This window comes from Sander lucioperca, chromosome 3, assembly GCF_008315115.2.
Source record: "Sander lucioperca isolate FBNREF2018 chromosome 3, SLUC_FBN_1.2, whole genome shotgun sequence".
Lineage (NCBI taxonomy): Eukaryota > Metazoa > Chordata > Actinopteri > Perciformes > Percidae > Sander > Sander lucioperca.
The window spans coordinates 16,125,820-16,139,787 of record NC_050175.1 but is presented as its reverse complement, the minus strand read 5'-3'; the positions used below and the strand labels follow the sequence as shown (position 1 = coordinate 16,139,787).

The 13,968-nt window shown below is 38.9% G+C and overlaps 1 protein-coding gene across 1 annotated transcript in view; it reads right to left on the bottom strand.

The window, feature by feature from the left end:
* Positions 1–13,968, bottom strand: part of ush2a (Usher syndrome 2A (autosomal recessive, mild)) — a 245,699-nt gene that overhangs the window by 33,054 nt on the left and 198,677 nt on the right. The window contains exons 68-70 of the mRNA XM_031314426.2: positions 8,223–8,330; positions 6,023–6,206; positions 2,695–2,852 (exon numbers count right to left, since the gene is read on the bottom strand). Coding sequence (XP_031170286.1) covers positions 2,695–2,852; positions 6,023–6,206; positions 8,223–8,330 — 450 coding nt within the window. The remainder of the gene's footprint in view (positions 1–2,694; positions 2,853–6,022; positions 6,207–8,222; positions 8,331–13,968) is intronic.

The window sequence follows — 13,968 nt, the reverse complement described above, 5'->3', positions numbered from 1 at the left end:
GCACACAAGCAGCAACACACACACACACACACACACACACACACACACACACACACACACACACACACACACACACACACCTCTGACTTCAGCACATGAAGCTTTTTATATCATGAGCACATGCACATGCACACGCACATGCACACACACACACACACACACACACACACACACACACACACACACACCCACACACACACACACACACACACACACACACACACACACACACACACACACGGATATTTATGTGTGAGGGGGTCATAATGCATCTCTCTTTGATCATTGTGGTGCTCAGCCATAGGAGTTTAATCGTCACTGTAATATTTAAGTTATTAAGCTATTAAGCTATTATTTACAACCAATCCGCTGCTTTGCCATCTTCTATTTCACATACATGATCCAACAATTACAAATGCACATATGTATTCTTACATACAAGCAAAAAACATTCACACAAAGTGGTTTCACACACACACACACACACACACACACACACACACACACACACACACACACACACACACACACACACACACAGGCACAAACACCATGATGAAGCAATTGATCCTAGAGTAAATGTCTTTTTAATAGCCATACGTTAGTGCTTTGACAGTCAATATATGCTATATGCAATATAAACACATGTGCATGTACGTACACACTGACAGACACACTGTCAAAGAGTCTGGCACACACACATACACACACAAGTCGAAAACACTCCAGATTCTGGGCTCAGGGAGTTAACCAAGCGTGAGAACCCAGCTGATATTTCCTCACCTTTAAAATCAACCCGTAATGACGATAGAATAGGCCTGCCTATGGAAATATCTCCAGTGACGTGCACACACACATATGCACACACACATATACAAATGCATGCATAAACACAGACACAAATATACAGAAACAAAAGACACACACACACACACACACACACACACACACACACACACACACACACACACACACACACACACACACACAAAGTAAAGTGTCTTTGCTAGTTGGCCCTATAAGCGGTTTCTGAAATAGGAAATCGGCCTAATGAGAGAGTAATAGTCAATGATAGATGGGTTAGGGCAGACAATCACTGCCCCATAAGCACGAAACTTAGAGTTGAAACACTCTGAGTTTATGCTCATGTAAACCTGTGTGTGTGTGTGTGTGTGTGTGTGTGTGTGTGTGTGTGTGTGTGTGTGTGTGTGTGTTTGTGTGTGTTTGTGTGTGTCCAGGCTTGAGAGGCCAGAAGGTAAATGGAAATCTACTCAGGGCTTTTGTTTCAGTGTGACCCCTCTCTCTGTCTCCTCATATCAAAGGGAAAAACTTCTCTCTGCTCAGTTTAATATGGTGAGTATAATTTGTTTCGGCGTTGTTGAGCTAAACCCAATAGGTGTGACAACCATTGCTTTAATGTTGGTTAGTGTTACAGTATTTAGATTATTGGGAAATCACTTTATGTAATACTTTTTTTCTGGGAAATTACTGTGGTAAGAGACTGTATGTATCATGTTAAAGGACAATTCCGGCGCAAAACGAACCTAGGGGTTAATAACAGATGTGTACCCACTCGATCGCTCTCTGGGACATGTTTTCATGCTAATCAAATGTGTTTGGAGCTTGGAACAAGCTAGCGCGGACCGCTGATTAGCTTACAACGCTAGTATTCGGGGCACAGGGAAAATAAAAACAAATCGCTTATTATACCACTAAAAAGGCTCAAAATATCACCACACTTCAACGGTAGCATAATGAGGGTCCCTACATGTTAACCAAAGCATTGAGAACATTGTAGGTGTACAGACAGTTTATTACAAAGATAGTTTAGAAAGACAGTAGCTCCCAAGACGGCGGCCACCTGTATACGAGAACGCGACTGTCTTTAGTGGTATAAATAGAGATTTGTTTTTACTTTCCCTGTGCCCCGAATACTAGTGTTGTAAGCTAATCAGCGGTCCGTGCTAACTTGTTTCAAGCTACAAACACATTCGATTAGCATGAAAACATGTCCCAGAGAGCGATCGAGTGGGTACACATCTGTTATTAACCCCTAGGTTCGTTTTGCGCCGGAATTGTCCTTTAACTCCGTTTCCAGTTTCTGAGAGAATGATTTAATTGTACTCATTGTGGGTTTATTTAGAAATGCTCTCGCTGCATGTTTAGAGATCTCTATGTTAGAAAGTTAGGTCAGTTGAAGTCTTCCCCTCTGAAAACAGATTTTAAATTCTTACAAACACTGAATTGAGCCCCTCTGGAACTCTGTGGCCATTTCTCAGTGACCAAGCAATTACCCACAATGCCACTACAAAGCATTTGTTTGTGCATGCATTAGCAGAATAGATCAGAGGTTTGACTGGTTAACGGCACATCCAAACACCAATAGATTAGAAGGAACTACTGGTTCTGGAAATGTTTTGTTAAAATATTCATTTAATGATATTGTCAATGCTCCTCAACAGTCTCCAGGACAATTAAATCTAATCATCTTTGACTTTTCAACAGGCTTTTGAAATGATTTTCAGGGAGATATGCATCTGTTTTTTAGGTACTACAGAATACACCTCGCTTTATATAAATCATCATTACCAAACATAAACAAGTTAGTTCTATCATCAGAACCCAAAACACAGTGTTCATACCAAATACTCTCCACTAAAAATGATTCATCCATCCATCGAGATAGCTACTCACCAGGAGTGGTCCAAGCAAGAGAGATGGAGTGGGGGCCTGACACTGTCACATTGTGGGGAGGTTGGATCCCAGTGGGGCAGGAGACTGGTGTTTGTATAACATATTTGTCACTCACACCGGTCCCACCCTCTGTACTGGCCTCCAGCTCATACATATACCTGAAGAGGTGGCAAGGTAAAGAGGGGTGTGGAGAAAGCAGCAGACAGACAGCAGAAAAGGGACACACAGAAATGAGGGATCAAGGGAGAAGGAAGGAATATGCAGAAAGACAGTGTTAACGGGGCAGTTTCACACAAAACAGTACCAATGTCAGGATCATAGCTTACACCGTCAAAAAATGAAAGGGATTTTATTAATATATCCGAAATATATGCTACAATGTGTTAGCACTTTTCACCAGTTTCTACCCAGTCCTGTCAGTTACGACCAGGATGAACCAAAACCTATATTTCATGAAAATATACTTAATTTATTTGAATTATGTGTCATCTTACTATACCACATTGACTGAAAAATATTATTCCACTATTTCACCCAGCAATAGACAGCATCAGGTTTGAATGTTAAGGGGGCTCTCAAACTGACAATAGCAGAGCAGACCAGGGTTTGTGCTGCTTTCAGGCTGGATTCTCTGTCAAACTTTGGAGAGTTAATTATTACAGCAACAATTCTGTACTTCATAAGCAGCAAATCAGCTCAAGCCTACCAGGTACATGTGACAAAGTATTCTACATTGTTTGATTCACTCTTCTATGGTTTGTGAACTTCATCATCATACACTGAGCACTGCAGTGCGTATTGTGCTGGAGAAACAATGTAGAACCAAAACTAACTTAGATGCCCAGTTTACTTTCAAGGACAGTCCAGCTGTGCATACACAGTGGTTTTATTAAAGGGAAATCTGTTTTCCGCAGTTATGTATTTGAAAGAGTCTGATTTGCAGCACTGTTGATGAAGATTATAGTATTGTTGGGATTAGTAAACAAGAAAAACTGTCCAAGATACTGTATATATATATATATATATATATATATATATATATATATATATATATATATATATATATATATATATATGAAACAGTGATATATGAGGGCAAAATTGAAAATGTAATTAAGTGAAAAACACTTTAAGTCCCCAGCCTTGAATTAGCACAGTAGCACTTCTAGAATTAAATCTAAATATTGTTGAACAAAATTTGTGTCATCACAAAAAAAAGGAATGCATTAAGAACAACTAGGTTGTAACGTTTCTGACAAAAATGCTGCATGACATTGCCCAAAAAATACCTAGAATTGTGGGCTTTCTTGTTGTGATTAATTGATCAAACAACTCACAGAAATCATGGCCTTTTGCAACCGGCCCTTGAAAATAGATTTAAACATACGTGTATTGTGTGCACATGTTCATGTGTGTAAGCTGATACAGTGACTGCACTTGAGGTACATTTCTTCCTCTTTCTCCCTCTCCGTCATACACTTCTCTTTCTCTCTCTTTCATCTATCTCGCTGCCTCTCATGTCCCACTCTGTACCTCTCTCGCCCATGACATCATAAGATAGATTTCCCTTTTAAGAGTGTGTGGCTGGCTGGTGCTAAAGCCTACATTAGCTGTGTAAGTGGGCTACCATTTAACATTAAAAGCCTTTAATTTGCTATAAACTCCGGCACACATGCATTAATAGGCGGTGGTGTTGGGTTATTGTTCCTGCGGAGAGCGTTTTAAACAGAAGGCCATTAGCACCTCTGCAGTGGGTTAGAACGCAGTCAGGAAGAGGTATTAAAACTACTCATATGTTACTCTTATAGACACACACACACACACACACACACACACACACACAAAGAAAAACAAGTAAATACACCTCACTGTTACACACCAACTGTGGAGAGAAGAGATAGAAAGAGAGCGTGAGTGAATATATATGAGGAAGAAAGTAAAGCAGAGCCTGAGTGTGATGGAGAGGGAGAATTGTATCATGGCATAAGGTTTCAGTGGGAGAATGAATTTAAATACTTCATCACTGGAAGATATTTACTTAAAGGTAAACACTGCCTTGGGATAGCAAAAGTAAAATGGTGTGTGTGTGTGTGTGTGTGTGTGTGTGTGGTTGGTAAACGGTGAGTAGGGCATTTGCAGCTGTTTTGCTGTGGGTGTGTGTGTGTGTGTGTGTGTGTGTATGTGTGTGTGTCCTGCGGGGCCAGCCAGAGGGAATAGGTTAATTCTCTCGTCATCTTAGACACTTCCTGGGCTGCCGAAGCAAAGTGACAGCTAATCAACATTGTCATAAATAATCAATGGCCACTTTGAGCAGTCTCACACACATACACATGTGCACACAGAAAGGCATGCGTGGGTACACACTCACACACACGGGCAAAAACACACACAAGACTGCCTGGATAATGGGGCCGGTGCTCCCTGTGTAATTCTTGGCGCAGGGCTAAATTGGGAAAAGAAGGGAAGGAGGAAAGGAATGAGGTAAGAGGAAAAGGATGGGAGGGGAGGGAGGGTGAGAGGAAAGAGAAGTGAATAGGAAACGAGACAAGTGATGAGAAGCGAAGGGTCGCGACGGGAATGCCTTCTGGCAGACGATCTGGAATTAGGGAAAATTAAACGTCACACACATATACATTCCTATCTTCTTTTTTCCTTCCTTTCTCTTTCTCACACACAGAGGAGATTGGAGTACTGCAGGGTGTTATCCCAAGAATTCTATTTGGGGAAAGGAGAAATAGTCTCTGGAGAGAGAAGGCCAAGGAGAGAGAGAGAGAGAGAGAGAGAGAGAGAGAGAGAGAGAGAGAGAGAGAGAGAGAGAGAGAGAGAGAGAGAGAGAGAGAGAGAGAGATAGGGAAGGAGAGGGGGGTATCATTTTACACTCCCATAATTAAAACAGAAAATCCATCTTAGAAAAAAGACACGGATTAATAAAGGTTAAATGAAAATAAACAGATAAATAAAATCTCCGCTCCACTGCTGTCTGTAAGCAAAAGCCAAATCTGATTTGTGTTTTAATGTGTGTGCGTGGTAATGTTTGCGTCTGTCATTGGCATGTCAAATATTTGCTCATCAAATGACACAAACAGACATATACAGAGTGCAGTCCTGAGAGAAACATGGATGGGATGATAGGAGAGCTTTTAAAACAGGGTGACCCCGATATAAACACGCGTACACTCAAATGGGAAAATGTAGGAATTAAAAGCATGATTAATTATGAAACTACAAGTGCAGTGTGTTTATGCATCTGTGACTTCTACACATGCGCACACACTTGCATATGTTTGCATTCATGTGTGTGTGAAGTGTGCGAGGGCATGCTCTCTACCTGCGGTTTGGCAGGAGTCCAGTGTCAGTATAATTCTGGTCACGGTGGTCTCCGGTAAAAATAGTGTGACCGTCTCTGTTCAGTCTGTACTGGGAGATGTGTCCATTAGGCTGAGGTGGCTGATCCCAGTACAGCTCCACTGCAGATGTGTTTATTATCAGATGTCTGGGGCTTGACCATACACCTGAGAAGCAAAGAAGAAAGAAAAGGGGGAAGTGAGTGTTTTGCACATTACTGTACAGTGTAGTACTGTGTATTACAGTAATAACTGGCACCTATCATTAATTAGTAGTCCCTTTTCTGTTTATTTCAAACAAACTAAAAGTAAAGTGCATCACCTCATGTGCACAAACAGGACTTTTCCTGAGAAAGACCTTGCTGATACCAAAGTGTACAACAGAAAATCTAAAAGCCTTTTTTTTTCATTAACTAAGGATAGGTTGAATCACTATTTTGTTAACTGGTAACTGAGAATAGTGACATTTATTTGTATAAGAATGCAGATTACCAATTTAAAGAGGCACGAATTATTACAGTTATGGAGAGGAAAGCATGAGATTAGAATGAAACCAAGAGAGGAACAGAACATAGGACAGGCAGACAGGATGAGGTTGTAATGTGTAATTTCATTATTTGAAGTGAAAAGGAACGCACACATGGTCTAAAACTGTGTTCAGAAAGAGAGTTTAATCAACATTTAATTAAAAGTGTTTACTGAACACAATCATGCAGCATATATATATATATATATATATATATATATATATATATATATATATATATATATATAATTCAAATCACACAGATTAATGTATTTTAGATGATATTAAATTATGTAGTGGACATTTAGACACAAGGATAAGTGTGGGGAGTAGCTGGAAGGAGGAGCTTAAAAAATAAAAATTTTAAAATGTATTTACATGAAACAATAAATAAAATGATCAGATATGTAGAAAGAATGACAAAAGGAGGTAAAAGGGGGGGTTAAAAAGGTGCACAAAAGGAAATAATGAGATATTTAAATGGAAAATAAATAGGAGAAATATCAAAACCTCAGAGAAGATATACATGTGCAATATCAGGAGGAGAAACAGAAGAAAAAGAAAATAGATGTGGAAGGAAAAGGTCAAGGGAGACAAGAGAGAAGGAGAGGTGGTTGAGAGAAAGAGAAGTGAGAGAACATGAAGTAATGAGAAGTGGATGAAGAGAAGAAAAATCATCCTATTGTAAAGTTCTTTAATAAATACAAATCCATGACGGCATTTTATTCAGGCAACAAAAAAAGGCTGCGTTCCACTGTAGTCAATGGTGAGGAAGAAGAAAGAGAGAGAGTGAGAAAGAGAAAGAGAGGTGAAGGGTAGCGAGATATAGTAACGGGAGACCAAAGAAGGATGACAGAGGGGGAGGATTCAAAAAAGGAGAGCAGTGGGAGGAGAAAAGAGAAGTGAGAGGAGTGGAGAGATGAAATCAGTAAGCAGAACATAGATAAAGGTACATTTTGTAAAAACAATTTACAAACTGCAAGAGATATTTTTGATTTTCAATATTTATCAACATGAAAATATCTTAAAGTTCTGATATGGTTCAATTGAAATTAGCTTTTATAGTAATCAATTATATATTGAGAACTATGTAAAAAATTGCCAGTATATCAACAAAATGCAAAAATATATACACACATCACTTGTTAATGTATTCTTTTTTATTTGACATTAGCTATGCATTCTTGTGGAAAAAATGTATGGCAGATTCCTGTAATTTTTCTGGAACTGACAGTTATAGGAAATGTTTAAGCTCTGTGGAATCGGATTGACCACTTCATTTGTAAATAAATGTCACCAATGAATGAAATCAAACAGGGAATTCCTAAACAAATTCAATGAAGGTTTAAAGATTCTACAGGATATGTGTGTGTGTGTGTGTGTGTGTGTGTGTGTGTGTGTGTGTGCATCATGTATGTGAAATAGAAGATGACAAAGCAGCTGATTGGTTGTAAATAACAGAACTTAAATATTACAGTGACGATTAAACCCCTATGGCTGAGCACCACAATGATCAAAGAGAGATGCATTATGACCCCTGTGCGTGTGTGCTCACACATAAATATCCCTGTGTGTGTGTGTGTGTGTGTGTGTGTGTACGCGCGTGCTTGTGCTTGTGCTTTATGTGTGTGTGTGTGTGTGTGTGTGTGTGTGTGTACCAGCAGGGGAGGCTTGCAGGGTCCGTCCTGTGGAAGGTAGGCTGGCTCCACATCCGACAGCTGTACAGGCAATCAGCACAAAACTGTACTCTGTGTACGGCTGCAAACCTGTAGCACACAGTCATGTACACATATACACTTAAAAGCACATGAAGGATGGAAAATCACACACATATTTTCTATGTCCAGTTTCATTTTTATTCTTAACACAATAAACTGTGCAGATTAGTTTTTTTAAAACATGAAATGAACAGAGGGATATACAATATAAGGGGATAAAGAGGGAGAGAACCCTAACAACACAACAAAAAATGTGGGTAAAAGTAAAAGAGTGAGAGAAGAAAGCTCGCCACGTATCACAAGCTCTCTTCCCAACAGTTTTCTTTCTCTCTCTATCCATTTCACTCTCCCTCCCTCTGTTCTTTCCACACTCTCTCAACGGATGGATCCATATCTGTCGGTGTTAAATTATGCATGCCATAACTCAATAATGAAACAACGTAAAGATGGGCAGCCGCGGAACTGACATGGGATAGGACCGGTCCAACGCTGTAATGTCATCAGCTTTTGATCTATGATAATTATGATACCTCGGTATGCGTTTAGGCTACAGCATCCAGACATGATTTATTTATAGGCAGCCGCTATGCAGTCTAAAAGAAATCACATAGCGACAGAGTGGTCCTTTAACTGCAACCAAAGGAAATCAGGTTTTGGTGTTATACTGAACCTTTTATAGTACATTTAAATACTGGAAGTTGCTAAAAATTCCACATGTACCTAAACAAAGCTAAAGTTAGAACCACTTTCTGGTGATTAAAAACCTTTGTTTTGCGTCTGATTTATTTTCTGCCTGGTTCTTGATGTATGGTAGATGGATGAGAATGAATGGATGGATGCAAATCCTTAATGTTGTCACGAGGGTTGACTGGATGTTTTATGGTCATTCACTTAGCTGACAGCATACAACAGCTTACAAATCAAATTGAAGGGAAAATGAAAGAACTAAAATGACTTTATTTCAGAAGGATGAATGCAAAAACAGACTTTGGCATTGCATAATACAGTGTGCTGAATTATTTATTTCTGCCTTATTTCCGCACTAGATTAGATAAATGTTTTAATATTGAGTAACATTTTTTTTTTTTTTATTCCTACTAATTTAAAACAATATTCCTGTTTAACAGACATAAAAAGCAAATACAATATAAGGTATATATTTTTTAATATAAAAGTGAAATTTCTCTTATTTAATGGCTCTCCTTCCTTATGTTTAGTATTGAAGGGCAAAGACAGTACGGGACTCTTAACTACCAGATGTTAGATAATGTCACTGATATCACACCTGTAATTTAGTGGAAAAAAGACCAACATTTTACTACATGTAAAATAACATTTTTTAAATATAGTTTAGCTAATAATCTAAATTATCTATTGGTTTCTAACTGTGTATATTTGGAGGCTGACAGACAGAGAGGGACTCCCTACCATGTGTCTCAGCTGCATGTCGGTACCCATCCTGCGTTGACTACATACGGCAGAGAACATGTGCAACACACACACTCACACACACAGTCTAATGCACAGCGGTTTCCTCACGTCTCTTTCTACTGCTTAGCCTGCTTAACATGCCTCGCAGCCTGCCACGCTTAACCCAACCTCTGATCAATGTGTGTGTGTCTGTGTGTGTGCAAATGTTCTCACAATATTGCCCTGTGTTTGGGTTAAATAAAGGAAATCTGCCAGCCATACAAAAGTACTAGTGTTGAAGCGTAAGGCTCTGTTACACTATTTAACTGTGCAACTAAGCGTGTGTATACGCGTGTGTGCACTTCAGCATAGTAAATGATATCTACACTGCAAGTGATGTAATTTGTTACAACACTGAATAAAGCACAGAAACCCTTCACTACATTTTCCTACAGACAGACAGAGCGTCCCTACTGGAGTCATTACGTGGCCCAAAGCTGGACAGACAACTGTGTTATATTATTCAACACAGACCACAAGTAGACAAGTAGACTTTATGGGGCAATAAAGACGTGTGACAATGGCTTCAGAGGTAAATATTCAAATTACTTTAAAGTGTTGCCTGTGCCTATTAACTAAAGACTTAACTCAGGTCAGGAAACAGAGTGGACTGATCAGAGAACATGCTTGTAAAAGTTGATTTATCAGCTCTGCCCTTTATGAAAGGAGTGAACAGTCAGAAACTAAAATAACTACAAGGCCAAAAACTCTGTAAATGGCCAAACCTCACCTGATTCTCCAATCACTCTTTTCTCATGCTTTTTCAAATACAAACCAGAACAAACACACTTATACTTCTCATTCAACACATGTGCAGATGGCACACACACACACACACACACACACACACACACACACAAACACACACACACCCTTGATCTTTCTTGGTGTTTCAAATAACCTTTAACACTCAGCCTGAAGAGGGCAGTGTTGGTCTGCTGAAAAATTGCATGGTGTGTGTGTGTGTGTCTGTGTGTGTGTGTGTGTGTGTGTGTGTGTGTGTGTATATACCTGTATGTGCGCATACCAGTGCACACACATGTGTGCTTATGTGCTTGATTATGGAAAGACTGAGGAAGCTTCAATCATTTTAACAGTGATCACTGGGAAGTGAAAAACGGATGGAGGGCGTTTTGATGTGAGCAGCCAGCGGCTCACTAACAGAGTGAGACAAGGCTGTAACTGTCATCATGAGAGCTGGACACAGCGGAGATCAGTGTGTGTGTGTGTGTGTGTGTGTAAGACAGAGGGAGAAACAGAGAAAAAGAGGTAAAAAGTCGAAGAGAGAGACACGTGAGAAAGAGAAGAAAAAAGAGACAAGATTGTGAGACTGTTGTGGATTTCTCCTATGTGTGTGTTTGTGTGTCTCTCTCTGTGTGTGTGTGTGTGTATTGCAGTAAAACTAACTGATTTAAAACTGCATTTTATTGACAGGTTGCCGATCCCTGTTTGCATTAGAGAATATGATCGGGAGATGGGCACAGGCCGCAATACCACGCCAGTTACCTGATACACCATATAGACAGAGAGAGAGAGAGAGAGAGAGAGAGAGAGAGAGAAGGTTGGAAAACCAGGAAGAGAAAGAAATGTGAGGACAGCTGAGAAAGACATAAAAGAGTGAAATGGTAAGAGAAGGGAAAGAGAAGGAAAAGTGGTTAAGGCAGGAGAGGGAGTAAAAATGAAGAGGGAAAAAGAAACATAGAAATAGAAAGAAAAACTAAATTAGCTTTATTCGCATGAGAATCACAAAGAACAGATGATGCATCAAGAACAAGCAAGAAAACAAAAGGAAGAAAAACAGAGAAAGAGAGAGAGAGAGAGAAGAGCTTTGATAACACCTCTCCTAAATAATTAAGAGTTTGACTTCCTGTCTGTGGCTCCCTAATGCAGAGACCGTCTGGGATGGAACAATGAGATCAGGTTTGCACGCACGCACGCACGCACGCACGCACGCACGCATGCACGCACGCACGCACGCACGCACACACACACACACACACACACACACACACACACACACACACACAACGCAAACCCTACGCAAGCAAACCCATACATGCAGGTACAACTTATTGTACAGTAAAATATGCACAATGTTTGAACACACAATATACACAGATGAACAAACACACATACAGACCTAACTTGCACACACACTTACACAAATCTCAGCATGGAAGACAAGGCCGGGATGTTGAGAGGGAAAGAGGTACGGATGGAAGAATCTCTAAATATTTACACACACACATATACATACACATATATATATATATATTTTTTTATTTGTGTTGCAAAGGTTTAATACATCTTTTGGCAATTATAGCTTACTTTGCTTGCTTACTGTTTTATTAATATTTAAGAGAAATAGCAAAAAAGAAAATCAGTAATTCATGAATGTATCACTCCCATTCCCAGTTTTTAACAATAGAACTTCATTTATATTTATTTAACTTGAGGTAAATGTTTAAATTGGTACTCATTTGCTTGACCCTGAAAAAAAATCCCTCAGCTCAGACTAACATCTATCTCAGAAAACATCCTTCTTTATTGTCAACTGTCCCATTGAGTTCCACCGATTTAAGCCTTCTAAACTTGTGCTTTTGCTCCATTTTTAGAAGTTAGAAGCAGGAGTCATGAAGTTATAGGGTGTGGTTGTTAACTTAGATGAAAGACTCATTCCACATACATTGATACTTGAAAAAGGATTGATAAGTGAAAAGAAATGTTCTTGTCTATCTCCTCTACTCCTTTTCCCATGTCTACATGCCTGTACCTATAGCACGGACCAATCAGAGCATGGACTACAGGGGAAACGCATTAATAAATAAAAGAACATACTCTATTCCCTGCTGTTCTGAATTAATAATGAGCCTACAAAAGACCAATTAAACACATGATTAATGCCATAATCTATATAATTGCAGGCAATAATTCATTGTGAGCTAATGATAGCAATACTTAATATCGATTCACATGGGGTGTCTTTGTACAGTAGTGCTTAATTCTTTCTATGAAGTGTCACTTTTCAGAACTGCTAAAAAAGCTATTAATAAGAGTCTATTTCTTGCTTTTCCTAAGGCAAATCATTGATAAACAGGAAATGGTAGAAGCCACAAATTTGTTTTTGATCATTTTAGAGTCTGGAATCATAGAGGCAGATGCTTATGCTTCTTAAATAAAACCACGGGGTAGGTCACAGAGCAAAGTGCAGGCACATGACGTACGTCATCATTCCTTCTGGCTACGAGGTCAAAGTTGAAATAATTTCAACTTTGAGCGCAGTGCTGGGCGTTTTTTTTGTGGCCTTGCTTCTGCGACGTAAAACTATTTCTTGACTGAAGCAAACCACAATGTCTCAAAGAGTTCCAATTTTTAATGCCTTGAAGGCGAATTTTGGAATTTTTGTAGACAGCACTGTTTGTATATATATTTGTAATGTTCTATATCATTAAGCAACAGGTACTCTCAGTTAAAATGGCTGTTTTACTGTTAGTGTTTCATCATTTAAAATAATAGTACTAGTATTATTCTGATTATCATTTATATGAACGTTTCTTAATAAATGAATGCCTCGCAGACCAAAGTGATTTTGATAGAAAATACTCCATCAAATATTTTTTACGCTGCAAGAGTGATTCAATCTAAAATCGACATTTTTCTAGATAAAAAAAGCCAATTTCTCCAGTTTCTGAGGTTTGAGTGAGTGAGCTCTTTGAGCGTCTGTCTCTGACAGCGGTAAGAATTGTCAGAGAGATGCAGAGAGGATGAATAATGGCATATTAAACATTAAGGATGAAGGAGTAGTGCAGCAATTATTTCTGTTCATATTTCACTGAAAACACTTACTTCCATCCATCCATCGTTTCATCTGTCCCACTCCTTTCTTTCCTCCTTCACTCTGTTTCAAAAAGTGTCATTTTGTGCACCTTTCACACCCCCATCCACCCTCTACCTCTGTATTACTTTTTACTGTATTGTTTTTGTATTTCAATTTGTAGGTGCACATGAACCGCTTCAACAGCTATGATTTAACATTAGTTTCTCATTACAGCACCAGAACATACATATACATATTGAGTATTTAAGTAATCAAGTATTAATTAGTATTCTACCGATTATTCCATAGATCAATTGAGTAACCTGATAAGAAAATACATTGGCTTTATTATAGAGAATACTAAATATACAAAGAAAATGAGGTCTCTTAAAAAGAACA